Below are 25,469 nucleotides of genomic sequence, written 5' to 3' on the forward strand. Positions count from 1 at the left end.
TGGCCGGCATGTAATGCCCGCCCCACTTCCTGCGCGCCGCTCATTGGTTGAGCGCGTCGACGCGTCACCCAGCGCAGCGAATCCCTGATTATCTGTGTCCCATTCACAAAATCCACCCAAGCTCCTCCCCCTTCCCTTGCCGGTATCCTAATTATTTTATTCACTTTGGTGGGCCCGTTATAAAAAAAAACAAAAAAAACACGCCCATGATATTACAATCAGGTCTTCAATAACGTTATATAGGGTGGACGTTTGTCCAACTATGGCTTCACTTCGCTTACTTCCGGACCGAATATAGATTAAAACAACCGAGTATAATTAATACAATTATTGTTAAAAACAAAACAAATGCGCGCGGGGGAGACTAAACGAGGCGCCACCACAGTGACAAAATGTGCCATTCGAGCGGCTCAATTTGTCACCCTGGTCGGTGCACAAAATGGAAGCGATGCCAGTCTCTCTCTCTCTTTTTTTTGATTGACGCTCAGAGAGGAGAAGCGGCCTGTGAAATTTGGAATTCCTGGCCCAGAGGAGCTGAAATAATGGCATTATCCCGCGGCTTTCCCCCCTACTCGGTACACTCAGATCTGATTGTTCAGCCACTCGCATTTTTTTTTTAAATGTAAAAGGCGGGGCGGAATGAAGGTCCGACTCTAATCTTCTCTCCCCCCCCCTCCCCCTCCTCCTAAAGTGTCCCGTCAAGACACAAGTTAATTTAAGGCACCGAGACATTAGAACTCTCGCTCTCCCTATCTAGTTCCAATAATAAGTTCTGATAGTGACGGCTGGTGGTCCACAGCGTCCTGCTGCTAATACACAAACTGCACTAGGACTCACACTCGTGCAGGGAATTAATGCTGCAAACGCCTGATTAGCTCATTTATTACCGTGGAGAGCCCCCAACCACACACACACACACACACACACACGTTGACAATCAGCTGAAAGAAGTATGGTCAAACTGAAAATGTTCATATAGCAGGGGGGGGGGGGGGGGGGTTATCATCTTGTTGTACATTAAACTATACAAGTAAAAATCCCCCAAATCGACAACAAAGTAAAAAAAACTGAGCAGGGTATGTTTAAAAGTGATCATAAATGTATTCACAATTCATTAGACAATAAAAACAGTTCAAAATGTGTTCATAAATCTGCTTACAAAGTGCCAATAGGAATGAGATTTGCTTTTTGAACAACAACAAAAAAAGATTACAAAATATATTTGAAATGTATACAGCATTTTTAAAATGTGTTTTAATAACTTTGAAATGAGGATGAACCAGATTATCCAACTGCACCTGCTTTTGCCCTTTCAAGTTTTTTGGGGGCTAATTAAAATGTTACATTTGCTTCGCATCACGACAAGTAATTTGCAATGCATAAAAATACAATTAAAAGTAAAATGAAACGGTGTGTGGATATAAAAATAGAGTAACGTTTAGGCTTCTAATTTAGTGATCATAACTCCAAATGCTAATTTGTTAAAACATGAATTATAATCCAGTTCCAGAAATTATTGTGCTCTCAGGAGATGCAGTGGTGAAGTTAAAATGATGAGGTAATAATTGTAAAATTTGGACAATGGACATGTAAGATTGTAAGGATTGTTTTAGTGTGTTGTGTGTGTGTTTATATCCCGCTGTTGAATGAATACATTTTATTAGCTCCAATACACTAGCGTGTATTTCACTTTTAGACATTTCTTTTTCAAACGGGCCTTACATATGTTAATTAGTATTGAGGAGCTAAAACTGGGTGTTTTTAATCACAAGTTTATTGAAAATAATTGTATTGGAATTGTATTGTTAGATTGGGAGTGTTTCCAATGATTCAACCTTTTGAAAAAGTTAAGTTTTGTTGGGGGGGGGGATCTTGTTTTTATGACTCAAGCAGATGGAGAGAGAGAGAGAAATTACTTTCATGCGCTGGAAAATGTTTCTGTTTAAAAGGAGCCTGGGGGGATGTGTGCGTGTGTGCGTGTGTGGGGGGGGGGGGGGGGCGTTAAGGCCACAAACATACATGCAGTAGTAGTAGTAGTAATATGGCTTCCTGCCTCTGAGTGTGTGTGTGTGAGAGAGAGAGGTGTCATGTGGGCCCGGGTGAGAAAAGCATTTTAAAAGATGCTGCTTATTGTTGTGCCTATTTTCTTCCTTTTTTTTTTTTTTTTTTTTGCATTTCCCCCCACGTAGCAACTCCCATCCTCCCAAAATGTACCTCCTTTCTTCCTCTGCACTTTGACCTCTTCCCTTCCCCCATCCCCATTTCCATCCACCACACACACACACACACACACACACGCACACACACACGCACACAGCTGCCTCCTCCTCACTCCTGGACTCTCCCATCAAGCCAAGCCAGTGTGATGGATCGTCATTGATAATTTGGAAGAAGCTTAATGGTGACGTTTTGGGTGGCTGTGGGAGGTTTCTTCTCCTTTCTCATGAAGGAGCAGTGGCCGGACCCCACCTTAAGCCATCCTCCCTTCCTCCTGCCCCCCCCCCTCCCTTAAAACAGACTCTATAGACTGCATGCATGACATTCCAGCTGTGTGGGTGGCAGGCTCCTTTTTTTTTTCTTTTAACTGTGTCTCCAACAGTACACAGCAGCAACTCCCGAAGCACACAACCGCACGAGAACCGCCGCCACCCTGGCAGCCGTCTCTCTTTTAACGGGCTGAAAATAACCCCACAAACATTAGACATTGCTGCACGTTCATACAGAGAGCCCGTATGTAAACATTTATGAAGCGAATGAGGCCAAGTTAATTACTGGTCGTGTGCAACTGCACCGATGCACACCGAGCTGTTGCGAAATATTTTGACTCCAGATAAGGTTATCACACTATGGCAGTCTATAATCTAGGGGAATTAACTGTGAAATTAATTAACCTATTCAAGCGTCTTTAGAAAGGCAAACTATTGATATGCTCAGGGTTGACTGAAATTAAAAAACAACAACAACAAAACAATCAAATAATATTGTAGTAATTTAGTGTAGTAATTTGGTTCCCATATTTCGGATGAATTTGGCTCAACTGGGTCATACGTCATTCTTCAAAGAAGTCAACATATCAAAAGCGGCGCTCACATTTCAGTTGTACACCGCAAAAACCCCCCCAAAAAAACCCAACCCCAAAACAAAACAAACCCTTTCTTTTGAATGGAAAAGATCTCTAATGGTATCATTATTGATACAGAGGGGTCCACCTTCTACTTTGGGGGCTGTGGGGAGACAGGGCAAGCAAGGCAAGCAGTTGGTAAGGGCCTTGGGACGAAAAGGGGTTTTCGAGCGATGGCCGAGATTGGTCCATATCAGCGAGAAAGCACTGCTTGAACATTGCAAGGGCAAAAATGATGCTTTTTGGAATTCCCCACAAAGGACCCCCCCACCCCCCCTTGCTAGCAGACGTGTTGAAACCTACCAAATAACAACAACAAAATAAAGTGATCTTAAGACACCAGGGCAAGCAAAAAGAAGAATAACAAGAGGGGGATGAAAGGTAAAAAAAAAAAAAAATCTCTGTGTACCATGCGGGATGCACTTGTACACCCGCGCAAACTCCAAACACCCCAACACCCCAACAACAAGCACAGAGACAATAATCATCTGATGGGTTAAATTCATTTGAGAACAACTACCATTTTATTGTGATTCACGTTACTAAACAGCAGTTTTACAGCCCCCCCCCCCCCCCCCCCCCGCAAACACATTGCATATTTTCCCCCGTAACTCAGCATTATTACTTTGCTCACAGAAGACGTTTGGACACAGCTCTTGCCTTGGACCTCATTTTAGCTTCACTTTTAAAAACAAACGGATTGCTATTATTAATATTATTATTATTATTATCATTATTTCAGCCTGAAAAGCGAACAACCTTCTGAAAAAGGGCTAAAAGAAAGAAAATCACTTGCATATCAGCACCCTCCTGACACTTGGACAGTTTACACATGCGCATGTCACTAAATGCAAAGTTTTATTAAATCACAGACCACTGTCACACTTTTATTGACATTTGGTTTTATGAAATGAACCAATGTGACTATCATTACTCTCATTATTAGTACAGTATTCTCATTCCAGTTTGGTAGACATAGGAAGATTAGCTAAAGGAACCCAGTATTAGAAATAGCTTTTGGCGTAGCTAGCTAGCTAGCTAGCGAGACACAAACAAGTCTAGTCCGTTTTGTCTTCTAGTCGAGCAAACAAGCGCCACCAGTGCACCAACAGTCACAACTGAAACACTTCCGAGTGAGCTCGGGTATTGACGGGCACATTGATGACTTCTCGATTATTTCCTAGTGTGCGTGCGGTGCGCGTGATCAACAGCGAGACTCGTCCATAAGCCACGGTCCACATCCTCCTTTCCCTCCATGCAGTATGCATACATGCGCGCATCCTCCACCTCCTCCTCTCCCCCCTTTTCCACCTCAACTATAGTGCATGGCATGAGCAGAGTCCAACAGGAAAAAAAAACCCTCAAGCCCATTAAGTGAACTTCAGAGGAATTCCTCACTTTACATACGGAATGCACTCGGGGTCGAAGGGCAAAGGGCCAGAGGGGAATCCACCCGCGCCCGGGCAGGCAGGCCGGCCTTATTTAAACAAGCCTGGAATGCCTGCCGGTTGGTGTGCAGGAAAAAAGAAGAAGAAAAAGAAGAATAAGGAGGAAGGACGTTTTCTGCTATGAACCGGAACACGAGTGGCCAATTAATAGCAACGCTCTTGAAATGACCTCTGATGCCTCCGTCGCGAGCCTCGACACACAACGCGGCATTCGCATCCAATGCAAAAGATCAGATCGCTCACTTTTGATTGACACTCGTCCCGAGGTATGTATGTGTTCACTATGATTGCGCTCGAATGTTTAGCGACAAAATATAGCCTAGAAATGAGTAAAAGTTGCAGGAAGGACATTTCGGGCCCTGGATTGCCCGTCATTAGCGACTTCAAAGATGTAAAATATTCAGCCATATATAGCCACAATGACAAACATACTGCTATCCTTCTCTTTTGCAGTTACTCACAAACACCAGAGCTCCTGGGTCAATTTTGACTCGAGAGAAATTTGTGTAAGTGTTTAAAAGTGTCCAAAACAAAACAAATAAACAAAACAAAAACAACAAAAAAAATCAAACAATTATTTGTATTATTAATAATAACTCAAAGAGTATTACATGTTTGATGACACTACACAAGTTAATCCAAAGTTTCATACGGACATTTTGTTTTTGACTTCCACATGGATCAATTTGACACAATCGTGGCATAAATGAATACCTCTCTCACAATCTCAACTCAACTGTATTTATAGAGCACTTTCAAACAGCCATCGCTGCACACAAAGTGCTGTACATGGAGCAACTAACATATACAACAGTAAAGCAACAAATCAGTAACAAAGACGGTAGAAAGCACCGAACAGCCCATTCAATTCAATCAAAATGTCAATTCAAACTTATTAAAAAAAAGGTCATTATTATTTTATAATCTTCAGCATTTTTTCTTTTTCAGGGACCGGATCTCATTAGGTTGCGCAGGTGTACTTAATGAAGTGGCCGGGGGGCTGCACAAGCAATAAAACTCTGTCTGCTGTTGTTCAAACTGCTCATTTTGCCACCGTACAGGCTTTAAAATAGCTTGCGAAATTGTTCCCAACAAATAATGCAACGTTGCCTCACTTCCTCCCTTGAATCAGTCCTCTTGAAGGTATGGGCGGGCCCCTTTTCAAAGAGGCCCTCCAGCCAAAACCGCACACTCGTTCACTTTTGGGAAAGACAGTTTACAAACCTTCCATAACTGCTTATACAACGCATTTTAATGATAGCGTGTATATACTGCGCAACAGATGACGACGCTGCTCAAATTTGATGTTTTGCGGTGATGTAAGCAATTATTTGCCCCCCCCCCCCCGCCCTCTTTTTTCTTTTTAACTACAACATAAACAGAAATAAACACACATTCGAAAAACAAAAACATACTGTTACTCCCCGGCACATGTGATCCACCCCAAATAAAGCGTTTATATGATTCTTTTCTAATGATTTACATGAGTGTGTAACATAAAATGGCACAATTAAATGTCTTTTTACAATGATACAACTAGTATATAGAGAGGTGTCAACAACTAGTCTCTTTGTTAGATTATTAAAATACATAGATATTACGGCATCATCATTTGATTGACTTGTGGTGGTGAATGATATTTTTATTAGAATGTAACTGGCAAAAATGTCCTGCTGTGGAGTATTAAGCGTGAGGAACATTTCGATTACAAAAGCAGGAAACTGCCTTCTAGAAAAAAAAAAAACTAAATTTAAGATATCCTTTATTTGTCCCACACAAACATAATAAAAGAGTCACTACTTATATATTCACACACACAAGTATGTATGATTTATACAGAAACGTGCAAATTATTATGAGACATTTTCCAACTGTGGGGGGGGGGGCTTCAATGTGAAGTATGAAGCGTGGACCGATTTTACACAAAATGTCCTCTTTAGAATCTGTCACAAAAACTGAAATAGATATCACCGCTGTATGTATCCCAACATTTTGATGCAGTATTACTCTATAAAAATGAGTAGTGTCGTCAAAATGAAAGAGGGAAAATATTTTTTTTGCATTTTTGGGGGGAGAAAATAGCCTTCTTGTAGGTTACAACAAAATGAATCAATCAATTCAAGAATCAATTCACTAGGTTTGTGTGTGTGTGTGTGTGTGTGGTAGGGGGTGGGGTGGGAGTGGTGTCAGTACCCAATGAATGAAAGGGTGCCCTAAATGTAAATGAAGGCGTCTAATAGTAGCTGGCCGCCATCACCTGGCCTGCCTGGTCATGTGACGTCGCCGAACAACAAAACCCAGCATTCCCAGCGAACCCCACCCATCCACGTCCTTCTGTTTTTAGGACCACCTCGTCAAATTTCTTTTCAAATGACATGCTACAATCCCCATGGCCGTGGTGGAATTCTGGCCACTTCAAAGCGGCGCAGGGTCGGCAGGGCCGAGTGGCCAATGACGGACGAGGGGCGGGTCCCTGCCTGCCTTGACCTCCCCGACCTTCCACCCGCACCCCCGCCGCTCGCTCAGCCCTTCAGCAATCCCACCACCCAGTGTCATGCTCTTCAACCCCCACCTTCCATGTCAGTAAAGCCACCGAAAGCTAACGACTGGTCACTTGAGCCTTCCTATCTTCACATCTGTCACTTTGAACCAGTCCTGGGAGTCCACGAAACAAAGCAATTGAATTCATTCCAGGCTTTGCAATTAATTCTTCCCAAATAGGTGGCATAAGAGATGCTATTTGTCAATGTAAACTCATTTTGGGTCGCATTAATAATGGTTCGTCAGAAACGAGGTTGATTTATTGGGGCGGGGGGAAGAGGAAACGAATGCAATGATTATTAATGTTACTTAAATAATTATTCAATTCAAATCAGTTGCACATGAAGGTTCAATCAAAAATGTGCCGAAATAAACATTTAAAAAGATCAAATACAAATGCATTGTCCCCAAAAGTTGAATAGAAGTTAACTGTACTTCACAAATGTACTGAATTGAGAAAAAAAAAAAAAAGAATCCACTTTATTATACTATTCGCAGTTAGAACGTCATTCGTGATTCCTTTGCGTACCACTAGAGGGAACCCGTGTACCAGCAGCGGTACTCGTATCACACTTTGCAAACCACTGTTCTAGCCAACGACAAAATGGAGAATGTCTCTATTCTCTGAATAAGGTGGGTCATGGTCATTCATGCTTCCGGATTCATGTTGCTACACATCCCAAAAACCTCAGTCAATAACTGTAGGTATGTCTATTTATGTCGTTGTTATGTGGTTCCGTTATTTGTTGAGCTTGGGGGGGGGGGGGGTTCCCTGTAGGAATCATTACTTAACAAAACAACAATCAATGACAAAATAAGGAAATGTTTTGCAATTAACACATTTCTGCTTGACCTGAAATTAAAAAAAAGAAAAAAAGAAACAAAGCTGGTGGATACAGACAACAACTACGTGCTAAGGTTTACTTTATATATTGGACTAAAATTAGGACAGCGCACAACACTTTATGGAACTTTGTTGTTACTGTCGAAAAGCTTCAATCGGAATACGGCGTACAACCTTGTGTCGCAAATCACTTACTAAACTACAGTATGTCTTGACACGATCAGTTGCACGAAAACATTCGACCCTCTCCATTAATTCATTTTGCAGGCAATTTGTTACTTTTCCCCCTGCTTCTGGGTGGTTAAAACGTACGGGGGGGGGGGGGGGATTGTAATTGAGTTTGAATATGGACATGATGTCTAAGAAACATTTTAGTTATACTTACTATGCAAAAGGACTTTAAATGTACACCTGAAACTTATTCAAAAACTATTTTTGTTTATTTGTGATTTTCAATGATTATTTTTGAATGAATTTAAAATTACACATAAGATTCTTTTGTCATATTATTTAGTATTCGTTTAAGTCCTTCCCAATTTATATTACACATGTTTATCCTTTATGTGACCATCAACCCAATTGGCTAAGCTGGTGGGCTAAATAAAGAGCTCAAAATCCACAATAGTCTTAGAACACCATTTTATCTATTAATTTAAAGTCAAAATCAAGGCTATAGCGAGCACAGATATAATATTTACGACATTGTCACTCAGTAGAGCACAGACCTTCCTAACGGCACACGTTTTGACAAAGACACCCCCAGCCCCATCCAATATCAAAATTGTTAGACTATGCCGAAGAAAACGGACGATACTATTTTGATTCCGCGGGGGTACATTCTGATAGTATTGTAAAGACTTTAGCAGAGTAAAAAGAAAGAATTGTGTTGACTTGAGTGGCATAAAACAATTTATATGAAAGTTCCTGAGAGAGAAAGAGGGCAGGAAAAGTCTGCGTTTCTGAGCTTTGAGTTAAAACTCTTGACTCAGCGTCTTTGCTTTGTCATTGTTGCGGCCATTTTCTGTTCATGAAGTCATCGACAAGTCAACAATTCTCCTTCCTCCTCCTCCCAACGCTCCACCCTCTGAAGGAACCGCTAACGTTAAATTTCGTTTAATTCCTAACTATTCAATTAATGTCCTTTCCTTTTTTTGTCACTTTACATTGTAAAAACTTTGATGTTGACGACATTGTTAAAGCATAAAACGTTAACCTGATTTTTTAAACAAGGTTGACTGAGATATTAATGCACAATACGACAATTTGGAGATAATAGGCGTCGTGATACTTAGATTATTATTATTATTATTATTCATTATAATAAGCCGCTCTTCCTCTCCTGCTCGAAAGTAGATATTTGTATTGTGGCTCCCTCTGCTGGAGAACCTTCCCACATTCGCCTTATTCATACATTACAATACCTGTATTGTAATTTTGTTTTTGCAACCACCGCTAATGTACCACACAGTATAGCATTAAACTAATAAAATAATTGCAGGCTTTGAATGACTCGCAAATGTGCGACACAATAAGATGTACTTATCAAGCCAAACACATTCTGCCATTATATTTACAGCGAGACAAATGTTAAAAGTGTAGATTTAAAAAAAAAAAAAAAAAGGTTTTAGGAGCCAAAACGGCATCATAACTATGATCCGGCCGAAAATGAGTTTACATCCTAGAACATTTCGCAATGGAGGTCTCCATGAAACATCTGCAGGCAGGAGGCTTTTGGCCGGTCTTGTACGTATCGTGACGCGTGGTGAGGTTTATGACTGGTGTGCCATGCGTATCAAAGTCCGATTTACAAATTTAGGAGCCGAACACAACGCATAATGGCCAAAAACAGCATTTTTTTGCACGCACATTCGACAATAAAGAGCGTTATTTCTAGTGATTGAGACTTTGATTGTGGTGCTAAAAAATAAAATTTCATTTGGGCTTCCACTGAAATATTAAGTTCATACTTGATGCCATATTATTATAATACTCAAATATTTAAAATGCATACTGTCACCACTCAAAAATATTTAATTCTAGTTTTTGAAAACCCAAATTGATTGTTTAATGACCTTTTTCAGGTCAAGCTCAAAACGTTTCATTGTCTTAACTTTTTAGTTCAAGTTTAATTGTCTTACCTTTTTCGTTGTCCCTTTTCCTGTACAGCTACTTATCTTCTTCTTTGAGCTTCAAAAGTCTCTTTGTATAACTAGAGATTATATCCAGCAATGGAAGTCTTCCTGGAAAAACCCTATTCCAAATGTTTGTCGAGTCGTTTTAAATCCGAGGACGATCTTCCCAGAGACACTTGTAACTGGCATCGTGAGCCCAAAGTAGAGTAACTTTGTCACCTTTGGTCCAGTCATGATCAAATCATTTTCAACCCAGAAGACGAGAATGGGTCTGGAATCTTTTTCATTCATTTTCCACTGTTGAGCTATGCAGTCCGATGAGATGTGCCTTTAGTCTTCTACGCAGGTGCCTGGGGAGAAGTAAATCACCCACCACCTTGAACCTGTGCGCTCTCGTACGCCCCCTTCAGTGTGGGCACCGGAGCTGCAGTGTGGAGGTCGAATCCTCTCTGCCTCACCTCAAGCTTAATCCGCAATTGTATGCAATCAGCAAAACTATTTAATATTCGTTGGTGTGAGACTGAAACCTCCTGAGTTACAATTAGGTAAATTTTGATCTATTTCTTTCCACAAATCTATACTACAGGTCAGCCCACAAGTGTGGGTGTTTTATTTATGTTACAAATGATTCATCTCAGTTTTTGAAAATGGCTTGCTCTCCTTTAATGGTTGAAGAAACAAACAATACCTTTTGGGGCGGGGGTCGGTCTCCTGAAAAGTGATCATTTTGCCGCCCGGCACTAATGATCTGTATGAGAATTATTAAATACATTAGACTGGCTATGGAAACCGTGTTTATCACAAGTGTTGGAAAACATTTAGGAGACGTTGACAGACATAACAGACACTTGCCACGTCTAATTTTGTCCAGTTAGTTTTTACGTCTTTTTTTTTTGTGACTGGTCACAATCTGCCTCCCCTGGCTACACATCCTGCATGTCCGATTGGCTTCTCCATCCGGGATCCAACCCAATTGAAGACAACAGCATTTACAGTTAGTCATGTTTATTTACAGCACAATCCTGAATGAGGGAGACATTTTTTTTGGTGTGTGGATAAAACGCATCCAGATTCATGTTTCATCACAACACGGTTCTTAATTTATTGAGTCACCATTTGTCTATACAGAATCCATTCAGTCGCAATGTCTAGAGAGCTGCAATCCTCTGGAGACAAAATTTAATGACTGAAAAGAAATCCATAAAAATAAAAAAAAAGGTTGTCCACAATGATCGTCTTCAGCTATTTATATGTGTATATACCCTGTACACACATATAGGTATATATGTATACTTGTATATGTATATAAATCTATATATTTTCTTGCCATGTCCATGGAGAGGTGATGGGCTTTGTGGTTTCGACAGTTCAGGCTTGGAAAGGGTGCTCAGGTCCCAAAGATTGAGCTGTTTTTTTCCCCCTCTGGACCCCAAGTCACAAACGTCCCGAGTCCAAACTCTGCTGTGTACACGGGGAGGGTGGGGCTCATAGAATAGGTCCTGTCCAGCCTCCAAAAAAGTTTGACAATAGCCGCCCAAAATGATTACAATGCACACTTAACATGCACGTCCCGAGTAAAAAATAAAATAAAATAAGAAGAACATTTGGGTGGGGGGGGGGGGGGGGAGACAAAAAAAATCTGCAACGTCCCTTGGGCTTCCTTGCCTTTTGTGGTATAAATTAGACAGGCACCACAAAACAGTGGCAAGACAACAAAAGAAAATAAAAAATAAATTACAAAAACAACAACAACAAAGACTGGTTACAGTAAAACAAACTACTTGTTAGCTTGTAGTTCTAATTTCCATTGATCAATTTCAGATTTTTTTTGAGTGATTTCCTCCCATCCTCAGGTCCAACACACACACACACACACACACACACACACACACACACACACACACACACACACACACACACACACACACACACACACACACACACAGAGCTGTATCTATACATGTAACCACAGTACCTGTGCATCTCCCACAGACTCATCACAATAGTCAGGTCCTCATCACGCTCACTCACTTGTTCTTTGGCGTCACCATGTCGGTGGCCTTTTAACGTCCCTTTCGGATGTGCACAAAAAAATTCAAAAAGAAAGCATCAGAAAAAAGGGACAAAACAGGTCTCTGGATGAACATAACATACCTTCAAATTAATTCAACATTCATTTATTTGAAGAAACATTTATTTTAAAAAACACTGTTTACATTTCCACCTGTCTGGACTCGTCCTATCTTGAAAAACAACCCCCCCACCCCAAAAAAGTACATATTTTACAAAAAGGTTTACACACCGGTGAGTCAGAGTAGTCCACCCGCGTCAATGCCAACCTGACTATTGTCACAGCCAGTCCAAATTAAAAGCAAATTAAAAGCAGGTCATCATTTTCTCTCGCGCGCGCACACACACACACACACGCACGCACGCACATACTTGAGAACAGGAGCAGGAAACTAACAGCCGCTGACACGGTTGGATATTGTTTTCTTTGCCTTTGTGTTTCTATCGCACAAGCACACACACCAAAAGTTTTCCACGAGTCCACTGGCCGTCAGTTTCAAGCCGCCCGCTGCTCAACATGCTCTCCAACACAAATACGAACTGAAGAGATGGCAAAAATACAAGTGTACACATATCTACAAACGGGAGCCATGCCCGCCGGGTGTGCGCAATTTCAAAATGCATCATTTTCTGTATATGCAGAGAATAAAACCCTTTTCTAAATAAAATACATTGTCGTCTTTGTGGAATGGGGAGTGAGGAGAGCAGATGACAAGAGAGGAGGGGATGTCTCGTTATCTGTGTGTTGCGTGTATGCCCCCCCTCCTCTCCTTCACTGCATGCCCCCCCCTCCTCCTGTCGCCACGGCGACACTCCTTGCTTGTTTGACATCACTCTGAAATAATAATGTCAAGAGTAATGACCACGACAATGCTAAAAAAAATATATATATATATAGACCCCCCCCCCCCCCCCACATGTCTCATAATCGCAAGTCCACAAAGGGAGGAGGGACAGGAGGGAGGTCATGTGATCTGTGTGACAAATCAATGCGGAGGAAAGACGGGAGGAAGGGGAAGTGAAACATGAGCAGGGTGTGCTATCATGAAGAGGAGGAAGATGACGTGTGTTGGGGCATTTGTGATCCACACGCGCGCGCACACACCCTTGTGTCCTTCTCATGGGTTCTTTGCAGATGGGTGGAAAGCATGAACAAGTGGTGACGACATGGCCTCACTGTGAGGGTGCACCCCCCACCCACCCATCCATCCATTCATCCCCCGCTCTTCCATGGGAGTGGGGGTCCGTGATCCTCCCCTCAGTTGCTGGTCGCTAATTGCCTGGGTGCATCATACCTCCAGGAAGCGGGAGCTGGGCTTGGTGTGGAAGGGCTCGGACCACATGCGCCGCAAATCCCCCTGAAACACATGCACAGACACACACCAAGCGCTTACACATTGGGCCAGTGCTGATGACGTGTCCTTCCATTCATGATTTTGGCGCGTTGATGCGCGTGGTGTTTTTTGACGATGCGAAAATTCCGCCGAACAGAGACAATGTCTTCTATAACATTCGGACAGAATTATTTTATTTGGATTATTTCCGACGGCAAAACATGTTTCCACTTCAAACAAATCGGCGATCTCACCAGCACCAGAACGAATTATGTTCCACTGCAGACATTCAAATCAAGTCATGAATTCTGCCGCATCGACACACATCTCAAACCCATCAAGCAAAGCGCGTACCACCCGCTGACTGTGGACGTACCTTCAGGTAGGCCATCGTGAGCAGAGGCAGCAGGGTGAAGGGCACCAGGTAGAGCAGAGCAGGCTGAGCAGCACGATGGATCCTGGATGCCACGGTGGCCGTCAAAAGACCTGATCTCACACACACCAAAAAAAATTACCAATCAAGCCAGACATGTCAAATGAAATGAGACTTCCTTTCATTTTTGTTTGTGCATTTTCCCTTTGAAATAACATCCCGTTTTGGAATAAAAATCGCTCGTTCACTCACCCACAAAGTATCCGATGAGAGTGCAGTGGAAATAGGAGACCCGCTGCATGCGTCCCGACATGTTCCCGGGCCCCGCGGCCTCCCCGCTCGCTTGCTTCTTGTAGTTGTCGTAGCGCAGGACAAAGCACAGGAGCAGCCCGGGCATCACGATGTCTCCAATTCCCAGCATTGAGAAGTGACTTCCCGTGGAGCTGCGATAGAGGAGGGACAACGACGGGCATGTTTGGAATGTTAAAATTCCTCAATATCTTGTCATTGTGCGCAAATAAAGGACAAAGCGACCAATTTGGCGGAGTAATGTTCTTTAACAGCCCACCGAGGCTGTAACGCTCATTCCAGCGGAAAATTAAAAGTCGTGCGGAGAGAAAAGCCGAGAAAAATAAATTCAATACAGGAAATAAATAAATAAATAAATAAAAATACAAATCAGCAATAAAGAGAAAGTGGAGGCACCCAGTGTCATCCCTACCTGGGAAAGACCAGTTTTCCGGGTAAGGAGAGGCGGGGGACGTCACGGGCCATCCCTGGCCCTAAGTGCAGCTTCCTGGACAGGACGTCAATGGGGTTTTCAGCAGGTTGGGTGGCAACTTTGACCATCACGTTGCTGTTGAAGATGTAGGCCGAGAAGAAGACCTAAAGGGAAACCGAAGGAGGCATCGGCACGTTATGCTCCTCCGCTTACGGTTGCTAGGCGCCCGTTGGGGCTGAAAATGAGACGCACTGCAGCGGTGGAGATTGATCATTGGCTTTTATTGGTGCGTAATGCACCCTTTTCTCCAAATGCACTTTAATGTGAATGTGACTGTAAAAACCAAGTGTCCTCCCTGACGGCTGTGACATTTACGAAGCGACGGGACTGAAACATATCTGTTAGGAAAGACATGGCCCGACGGCGAAACGGCGAGCCAATAAGTATCTGCGCCAACAAAACTTGTCTGCGTTGAAATGAACGGTCTCTCATTTATGTGTCTCAATTTACAGACAAATTCACTTTGTGGGAAATTTGGGACCGTTTCGTCAAACACAAAGATATGATTATTATGATGAATGGCCACAGGGCGGCCCGGTGGCCATTCGTAAGGGCTCGTAACCTGATTTTTCTTCTTCCCCCCTCCCTGTTCTATCCGAATGCAGAAGTAAAATGGCAATGACAGCAAATATTCATACGAAAAAGCACTTCTTGGCCACAAGTAAACTTCGTTTGCCCCGTGACGACATATTCTTAACCCCCGCACAACCTATTTCACTGTGTGCCGTTTGCCGACTGAAAACCGTCATCATGACAGTAAATATTTGTCAACATAAAACAGTCCACCGAAAACCAGTCGGTAGCATAATGGCGGGTGACGCATTACGATTTCGATCCTTGCGCCGTTCGTAACCTTGTGATGCCACGTTGTAAATTTCAATGTGTGTATATTAAAGCGTCAGAAGGGAGACCTATTTTTCAGTGACTGTTGCTTATTGTTCCATAACCCGGCGTTTCTTTGACTGACGGCGGCAATAATGTCACTTGAAGTTCATAAATCACGCCGACGTCCGGATGTTTTTTGGGAGACAGTGAGCTGATGACAATGAGCTTGTCCTCATGTATCTTTTGCTCACGGCACCGCGCGTGTGTGTGAGAGAGAGAGAGAGAGAGAGTGTTGAGTGTGTGTCAGCAGCTATGGCGATGTCCTTACCCAGAACACGTCATAGATGAGCAGCCCTGACAGCAGCAGGCACGACACCTTCAGACTGGGCAGCCGCACAAAGGCTATCATGGCCACGCACAAACCCATGGCCAATGCTGCAAAGAGGGGAAAACCCCCCCACAAAAATACGTTAACGATGGCAAGTTGGGTGAAAAAGAACAACTCGTAACGACACTTAAGACTGAATTAAAACATTCTCTCTTGCACTTAGCGTAGGCAATGATGGAGCTGAACAACAAAGTGCGTTACTCAAACGCAACCAGAAAAAGTTTTTGACCGCGATGAGCACGGTTGGCGTCGTGCATATGGGGAGGGGGGCTATGTCAACTCGGCTGCGTGGTTGACACGGTGACGCACCGTCCATGAGGAGCCAGTGTCCGGTCAGCACCCAGATGAGCACCAACATGACGGAGAGGGAGAAGGACAGCAGCTCGGCCAGAGTGAAGCGGCCGCAGCAGCCGAATGAAATCCTGCAATTTAAACGCGGGAGGGAAAACATGGAGAGGCGACGTCATTGACATGCACCACAATGCGCTATTGTGAGAGGAGTCGAAATAAACATTTCAACAAGTGGGAAGAGCCAGGTTAGAAAGAACCATGTCAGACAAGCTTGGACTGTGTGTGTGTGTGTGTGTGTGTGTGTGTGTGTGTGAGAAAGGATTCAGATTGGTTGCAGAGTGGGTGGTGGCCGCCCCTCCTTGTGGTTCACCATTGCAATGGAATAGCTGCAATGTCCAGACACCAGCATGCTAAACTTAACCTTTAGAAGGCATGCGGCATGGCCAGTATATATACATTTTTTCTCGTTTTCTAACAATCAAGCAGAGTCATTTCCGAAGGGTCGCGGGCGAGGAAGAACATTGCCTTTGATACAAGCGGAGAGGAAAATATATAGTTTTCATATTTCTTATATCACGATGAAACCTGATTGAGATGCGCCGGTGTGACCTCAGAGTCATGACGCAATCGACCACACCAGCAACCTCCTTGAACCGCAACAGTTTAGTCAAGGGGAATTGGTTGAAATTCATCCTGAGCGTTGTCGCAAGTCTGACAGGAAACGTTTGGTTGAGGTTATTGCTGCCAGAGGACATCGAGCACTTATTAAATCCGAAGGTTCGCAGTGAATGTTTACATGTTACGCACTATAAAAATATGAAGGCAAATGTTTGCAAGGTTCGCCGCATCGCCAATGACGAGCAGAAACGGGGGAGTGGCGCGGTTCGTATTTGCCATATTCGCGGGATTGTGATTGGCTGGCAACCAAATAAATAACGGCCACTATATGAGCAAATGCAGCGCGTCGACGTGCGGTTCATAAACCTTTGTTGTTTTTCCTTTCGGACTGGAACGCAGGCGATTGCATATAGAGCAATGAAGCATGAAGATTGAAATGAAAAGAAGAAGAAAAAAAAAAAGAAAATAAAATCTTACTTGTTCTGTGGGGAGCAGGGCCTTGTCAGATACTGGCACATTGGCAACAAGAGGAAAGCAAAAGCAATTGTAGCGAGCACTGGGGATGAGAAAGACAGCAACGAGAGAGTCAGCTCATTCTCATCCTTTTTTTTTTAGTGTCCGCTTCACGGAGCAGCTAATGATCTTTGAACTTCCATCGGAGGAGCACAAAAAAAATAAAATAAATACTAGTGTGCGCGCAAGCCAAAAAGCACTCATTTGCTGTGCTCTTTGCGCGATCTGGCGCTCACCTGCCGTGCAGATGGTGAAGACCACCTGGACCGAGTCAAAGAAGAAGAACATGACGAGCAGAGACACGGAGGCGCCGATGGGTAGGAACAGCGCCTGCGTTGAGTCTATGGTCTGAATGCCTGCAAGAAGACAAGATCCAAATATCAGCAGCGTTTTGGAATTGAGGCCGCGCAAAACAAGGTGACGCTGCAAAGGATTGGACTCACTGTTGTTTGTGTTGCTGTTGTTGAAGGAGCCCGTCGCGATGGGGTTGCCATCTTTGTCCTTCTCTTGGTTCTCGCAGTCCATGTTTAATGACCTGCAGCGGAGAGGAGGAGTGCTGTGAGCAAACCTCACATTGACAGCGTCCTCCCCTATCCGGCACTCGGTTTAATTCGCGGTCCGAAGTGTAATGGACTCGTTCGCCGCCGTGGCAGATGCGAAGAGACGACGGCAAAGACAACTGAGTGCACGTGCTCGACACCGACGGGACTCGCCGAGGTGATGCCGGCGTGGAGGAGTTGAATTTTAAGATGTTTGGATCAGGTGTGTTCACATCAGGTATCGTATCGGGTGCTCACGTTTTACGCCGCACTTGCATCGGCAGGTATCTGATACGTTTTGGATTTTTATTTGCATATCGAAGAGGCCGGATTCCCAAACTGAAGGTATCCGATTCCGCGCGCTTCGTTCATCTTACGCTGCCGCGAAACACGACGATCGTGACGCTTGACAGTAGGAAAAAAATGTTTGCGATTGTGTCACTTGAAGCATGCGGTGCAAATGCATGTCGAAAATGAAGTCGAGCCACATCTCATATTTCACCAAGTGCCACTTACCTGAAGCTGCCATAGACGATGAGAAGAATGGAAATGAGGAAGGTGGACACCTGGCTGGAGTCAACTAAAGAATACGCCCTAAAGAGAAGAACATATATTAAAAAAAAGAAGAACATGATGAACCCGATTTATTATTCCTTTTTGGATTAAGATGTCAGTCAATAAATAAGACGCGAGAGTAGAACTACAGTGAGGAACGTACCCAAGTTGTGAAAACTTGGGAGTTCAACAAACATTTTCTGGAACAATACAGTCATCATAATATTGCCAAGCCTAGAACAAATTAACTTCTCTCCAGCATGTAGCACCAATGAACAAATTGCGCCACACCTTAGCGGTTCAACCGTAATATAGAAATTAGATACTGCACTGAGGAAAAAAAATCAGGTTGCACCCAGCAACTAGAATGTCCCAAAACATGGCGCGGCAAGCACAGCATATAAATGTGAATTGTTGAAAGGTGTCGGGCGAGCTCAATTGGAATGGTGAGCTCTTACCACAGTAACTCTGAATGTTCAATTGAACACATTATTGCAAACATTCCATAAAAGTGACAGGACACATTAAGTGCACCGTGCATCACTTCAAACTATTTATAAAAAAAAAAAAAAGTGCTGCTGTTCAACAGCGGGGATAAATATTCTCCTCCCCTGGGAGACTGCTGGACCTTATTATTAAGAGCGCGCAATAAGTGGAAATGGTTGTAAAATAAAAGAAGAATAGCAGGACCCCATGAATTGATTTATAAAAAAATCAATTAAATCCAACTACATACAACTCTGCGCAAAAAATATGGAGTAGGCGTTGCCGACGCGCGCACCGCAGCAGTCACATCTTTGAAGACAGATACTGTGGACAGATAGCAACTAGCCTAGCCTTTAAAATTCCAAACAGAATGTTTTTTTTTTTTTAGGAAAAATAAAAAAGTTACATGAGCGGTAGACAAACACCTGACACGCCTTGTAAATCGGCGAGCTGATGTCATTCTTCTGAAAATGTAGCACGTCAATCTCAATTTTAACGACTGCGGACGGATAATGCCTCTCGAGGAAGGTAGGGCGGGCGGCGCGGTTAAGTGGCGTGTTGGCGCAAAAACCGTAGGAGTGTCCCTTTCTGCCGGTTGACTCCCTCGTTCTGGCACGGCGCACGAGAGAGCGAGCACAACAAGGTTCAAAATGATCGCAATCAACATACGGGGCTGGTCAGGAAATCAAACGCTTCGACTGGCAGCGAACAAAAACGTCAAGAAAAGTTTGAACAAGATCCCAAAGGGTTGCACTTGGGAGTTGAACGCAGAGAGACAAGCAGTCACAAGTTGGAGGAGCAGCTCCAATCCTGAAATGGATTACAATCAACGTACACAAAACGCGTGGCTCACTTGGCACCGCTGACGTTGCACTGTCAACACTTGTCCGCTTCTGTCATATGTAAAAACGTTGACGGCGGGAAGATGAAACGCAAGATCGCAGATGCAGAAAATTCAATAACATACTAAGCATCCAAATTAGGCTTCTCAGTCGGCGCCGTGCCGTCGTACGGCTCTCGGCATCTTGGGAATGCTACAATATCCCGCCGTGACGCATCAACAAGTGTTCTGGGCCACTCGCTATTCATTTCATTCTTTGGCATCTTGGCTCGGCGACAGCACCGAGCAGCGTTCGCATCGAACATTGTGTGGGAATTGCAGCTCGTAGCGCAGATATTCCACCGGCGGCGTCCAATGAAAACACAAAACCGCAATGTTTCACTCTCCGAGCGCCGCTTTGTGCTCATGCAAAGGACTTTCCTTTCAGATGAGCGCCCGGGGAGCGCCGATGCGCAAAGGGGACCTAAATCTTGATTGAAGTTTTGAATGTTTTGACACGGCCTGGACCTGACCCGACCCGCGACCTTCTAACGCGGGCCCTGGCGCGAGGGAAAGAGACAAGGCGGCCATTGTGGCTCGCTGCGTTCTGACCGAGATGCTGACTTGTCAGTCACTTGTCAAACTCGCCCTTCTTGGCTGAGGAATGCGCTCGTGTACGTAAACGCTCGATGTCCTCTATAACATGACGATCGCTCTTCACATCCCCTTTCCTCTGGCAACCGGCGGCCATTTTATTTGCTCCCGAGGCCTCAGAGGGCCATCACGCTCGACATCTTTGAAAATACAAATGCAACAACTCAACAAATGGTTCTGCTATTTTATTGGTTTGATTTTTTTTCCCAAAATTGCTGCGAGGTTTTATTGTTTTTTGCAATTGAATGGTGGTTCGGACAAAAATGCTCATTTCGCACCTCTCCTCTGCAATAATTCCTGGATATAAACCCTGCTCAGTGAACATTTTGAGATACTTGCTCGGTGAAAATGTTGCACAAAAGTTAATGCAAAAACCCAGCGGCAAAAGACACGAATTGTACGCGATTGAGAAGCAGCTTGCACATGTTTGCGTTCCGTTCCGCTGATCGTCGATTTGCAAAGTAAATGTGCACACTAATAAGTCACATCTACAATGTATCAAAAGTTCGAGAAATAAGAGAGCTCATTAAATGTGGAGATATTTTCCAAGGCTTTAAAAAAAAAACTGCTGTTAAGACCACTGTGGTGTGGAATATGCACCAAGAATAAAAGATGATCAAGGCAATTTTCATTTGCATGTGCATCTCACAAAAGTGAATGTGACTTGGTTGGATTACAAGAAAGAAAAAGAAAGAAAGAAGCTTCCAAGGAATAGGCAGAAAAAGTACAATATATATTTATATAAAGCGCATATAAAGACATCTTGCACCTTGTAGCTTTGCGTGCGCTTTAATGACAAATTCCTGACTAAACTTGAGGTCATTCTCGATGCATCGCAAGCAATCTCATTCAAATATGACATTGGTCGAGGTGCCATCTGAAAACGGCGAAAAATAAAATAAAATAAATAAAACGGAGACTTAGAGAGAGCATTTCAGAAAGACTGACCTTCTTCTTCACAGATTCGAATGATGTCACCGCAGCGGCTAAATAGTCGCCGAGTTTCATCCGTCGCGGAGCTAATTCATATTCCAGCACCAAGCTAGTTCGTCTGAATTCTGCGCACAGATGCCCGCGGAACATGGGCGAGATAGATGAATGGAACATTTAAAAACAAAATACAATCCCGGACTGTTGGGGGCTGGACGCAAGCCCAAAGGAGCCATAAACCCTCCTTGTCCAACGACAGCCCCCTCCCCCCCCTCACTCCCCCTCCAAATAACAATCCCAAATTTGACTTTCAACCAGCCAACATGCGTGACTTGACCACAAAAGGGTCAGCGGGCAGCAAAGGAGTCTGCTGTGGGCGTCCAGAAAAATTGTACTTGGCATGCGGATGCCCTGCGCTGTATTTAACACTCTTTCACAGTAGCTACAGGGTGGAGTTGCCTTGAGACCTCCAATTGGGGATTAACAATCATCTCCCTCCAACATCTAATCCAATTATGGATGTAATGGTCTAAATCCTCCAGGAACGGGAATGTAATTTGTTATCAACGGCGACCCTTTTTTTTTTTCTTCCATTAAAACAAGTTCGCCTCCCCTTCCGTGCAGTTTGGATGTGTGGCGTGTTTGCATCCTCGTGTGGCATTTTGAAGAAGGGGGTTGGGGGGGGGGGGGCTTCGGTCTTGACATGCAACGTTTTGAGGCTTCAAACGACACGTAATGAGCTCATTTGATGGTTTTGCATTTATCGCGGGCGTGTTGGAGCCTATACCAGCTGTCTTCGGGCTGTAGGCGCGGTACAGCTGTTCTGTAGCCAGAACAGTTGCAGTAGCAGGGTTATTTAACGGGAAAGTATACAAGTTGAACTTTTGTATCTATTCTTTTTTTTGTCCATCCATCCATTTTCTGATCCTCACAGGGGCTGCGGGGCGTGCTGGAGCCAATCACAGTTGTTGTTGTTGTTTTTTTTTTGTTCCACACCATACGTTTGTTCCATTAAAGAGAATACTGAATATTGTTTAGGGATATGAAAAACGGTTGGTTCACATTGATGTTTCGCTTGCGCTGATCCTTTCACCCCCACCCACCAATTAATATGATATAATGTCAACATTCCACCGTCGTAAATAGAAGTCAAACATAGGGGCAGTCAGTGAGTGGCTATTTTTGAGTTCTGCTGGGCCGTTTGCGCTCATGCAGCCGTGATATTTTCATTCACCAGTGGAGAATATTAGCGCGATTGGACGTGTGCCGATTGTCTGTATTGCGGCAACGCCATGTGCCAACGGACAAATTATTGGCTGTTAGAAAACTGCAGTTGTTTGTTTACATTCAAACTCAGCTTGCAGAAAACTGAAGAAAAAAAAAACTTTTGCGTCCCCTCGCGAAGTTTAACGTTCACACACAAAGATTGACAGATAACGCTTTTTTAAAAAATGCGCGTTTATGTACTTACGAGTGAATGAAAGCAACAAAGTTCAATTGAATTTTGCTTAATGTGACTTATAATACAATGACATAAAATCAGTTTTCGTTCAGCACGGTTTCCAAAGAAGCAAAAGACATCTGAAGCGTACCACCGTCTCCCAAACAATCACACGTTAGCGATTACAGGAGCCAAACTGACCTGCAAGCAATTCAGTGAAAAAGAATAATTTCCTGCAGCACATGACGAGCTCACACGGTGCAGTGGTTGGGAATCATTGACGACGACGGTCCATACAGTCAAGTCAGATCAATCAACTTTGTTTATCGAGGCGAAGCCCCCGATGCGTTTTTATGGGTTCTTAATCTTTTGACAAGATGCGACAGTGTGACTCCTCACACACCTTCCAATTAACTCTGGACTTATGTAAGCGTCTTGGTTAATATCCCGTTCGACTTGATTGAACGCAAACAGTACTGCGACACTTACTGACTTACGGGTTGCTCACGTTTTCCCATAGCAACTGCATTCCGAGTTATTACGAATTATCAATGTCACAAAGCCTTTTGTAGGTGGACCGGGAATGTTTCACGTTAACTTTCTAAGCGTCCAAGAGACATTAGCCACGGACACTTTATGGAGATGGAGCCGACTGATTCAAAGTTGTTAGAGCAGACAATTTCGGCGCACTCCAGATTGTAGCACATTGGAGTCGTTTGAAGCCGGATTTGCGCTTTTATGAGATTTCCCAACTAAATGTAACTCATCTTTGGCCCATGCTTCACCTCACCGCACACAAACGAGAACAGCACCTCCTCGGGGAAGGTCAGACATACATGCCTCACGAAATTCCAACATTCGCCTCGATAGACGTGCGAAACGGTGGCACGACAAGACCAGATCGCATCGGTGATAAATGCGGCGGTGGTGGTGATGATTGATAACGGGGAGACACTGCTTAGCCAAACACAACAGAACACGAGAACAACATTTGCGCCCTTCACATTCAAAAACTGTAATTTTGAAAACACAGGCTTCGGCCTCGTCTCGCAGGCTGCAATTACAAGAGTAGAACTCATGTACTTAAAGAGAGAGAGAGAGAAAAAAAAAGTCACATTAAAACAAATATGTATATACGTGCAGAAATAGTGGTATCGCTTTAAATTTGAAATACTTATTTTAGTTCCTTTCTGCATGATTTTCCGCGGTGGCATTTAGCACTTCAAAATGTCCGCGGCAAATTAGCCATGCTACGCTGCCAGAAAGATCGCCTCGATATTATCACCAACAAAGAATGGCCGCTACTATTAGATGTCCGTGTGTTCACAAAAGCAATTGGACCCATGCATGGTGCTGCGAAATGTGTCAGTGTGACGTAAATGCATGTGAATGGTCATGACAATGACATGACGAGACACAACTATTCTATTCATAGAACGTCTTCGACAGCAAGTCACATCGGCAGCTTCCCGCGCGGAGTTAAAGACAGAAAATAAGTACGGTGCAGACGTGACTAAAATTTGGGAGGGTGTTCTGGTGAACATAAATAAATACATTGTTCCACTTAGCCGTTTCCAGCGGCACTTGCTGTAGTCATCAATTAATTTCAATGAGTTCAATTATGTGTAATTTGTGTTTAACAAATCCATTCAATTATTAATTTTGCTGAATGAATGGCACAATGATAGCGTCATTCAAGAAAATTAATTGCATTCAATCCATCTGATCACGTGAAGTTCATTCTAATTCGGGTTTATGTTCCACGGGTATGAAAAGTCTGCAACCGACCACGTGACAACACATTGCAGTACTGCAAAATGGCAACTCAGCGAAGAGAAAATGTTTTTGTTTTATCAATGGCAGCATGGAAAAATGTAACACACTTATCAAAGTATTGACTAGAGAGGATCTTTTTAAGGTCAAACAGTACTTTGCAGGACACTTTCCACGAGGGGGGAAAACAAAAAAAAACGTTTGGCATCTGTGCAGGAATTCTAAGTAGTATTCTTCACTGTCAGGCAAGTGTAAAGTACGTTAAGCACCATTATTAAAATAATCAATCACATCTGTGAAGAAAAATAGTGCTGAATTGATAGAACAAATAACGACACTTAACCAAATTACCACATGTAGCGCATTCTTACGTCTTGCTCATATCAAAATAGTATTCAAAAAGTGAACAAAGGGCAAAAACGCATAAAAAACAACAGAGCTCCCAACGTTGGCATCACACATCCCACAATGCCCTGTGCCAAATGCAAGCAAGACCACTTTGGCGGGCTCGAAAATGTGTCTCTCAAAAGAAGGGGCGCTCCAGGAAGCGGCAACTTGACAGCGGCCATAGGTGGGCAAGCCTGGGTTGCCCTGGCGAGGGTGCCCGGCCTGTCGCCGGGGCCACCCGCCGCCGCCGCTGCTCCCTACTCACCAGCCAGCCCAGCCCTGAGCCAACCTGGTTGATCCTGCCTGGATCAAAATGAAAATATCGATTTGGGTAGAAGACTCCAGAAAGAAAGAGCGCAAGAGTCACGATGAACAAGCACCAACACTGCTGCAATTTGTTCTGTGAGTAAATGTCACCAAAGGCAAAGATGGTGGTGTGACACATCAGAGTGCTGGAGGTGTAAGAGTGGGACTGATGTGTGATGCTGAGGCTCAAATGATACGCCACAGATGAAATGAGACAGAAACGCTGCGATTTATATTGACAACTGCAGAGTTTTAACAGAAATGACAAAAAGCTAGCCTATTGTGAATAACGTACTGTG

General features: G+C 43.6%; 1 protein-coding gene across 2 annotated transcripts in view; it reads right to left on the reverse strand.

Annotated features, from left to right (window-relative positions):
• Positions 1 to 11,074: 11,074 nt before the first annotated feature.
• The window catches only part of sppl3 (signal peptide peptidase 3), a 46,956-nt gene continuing 32,561 nt past the window's right edge, over positions 11,075 to 25,469 (reverse strand). For both annotated transcript variants that reach the window (XM_086134207.1, XM_086134208.1), the window contains 10 exons: positions 18,335 to 18,412; positions 17,723 to 17,814; positions 17,516 to 17,635; positions 17,244 to 17,322; positions 16,167 to 16,279; positions 15,798 to 15,904; positions 14,585 to 14,748; positions 14,116 to 14,306; positions 13,867 to 13,976; positions 11,075 to 13,514 (listed from right to left, as the gene is read on the reverse strand). In XM_086134207.1, the coding sequence (XP_085990333.1) occupies positions 13,446 to 13,514; positions 13,867 to 13,976; positions 14,116 to 14,306; positions 14,585 to 14,748; positions 15,798 to 15,904; positions 16,167 to 16,279; positions 17,244 to 17,322; positions 17,516 to 17,635; positions 17,723 to 17,814; positions 18,335 to 18,412 (1,123 nt within the window). In that variant the 3' untranslated portion in view covers positions 11,075 to 13,445. The remainder of the gene's footprint in view (positions 13,515 to 13,866; positions 13,977 to 14,115; positions 14,307 to 14,584; positions 14,749 to 15,797; positions 15,905 to 16,166; positions 16,280 to 17,243; positions 17,323 to 17,515; positions 17,636 to 17,722; positions 17,815 to 18,334; positions 18,413 to 25,469) is intronic.

Source organism: Hippocampus guttulatus, chromosome 17, assembly GCF_054856545.1.
Source record: "Hippocampus guttulatus isolate MCC_2025c chromosome 17, RoL_Hgut_1.0, whole genome shotgun sequence".
NCBI lineage: Eukaryota > Metazoa > Chordata > Actinopteri > Syngnathiformes > Syngnathidae > Hippocampus > Hippocampus guttulatus.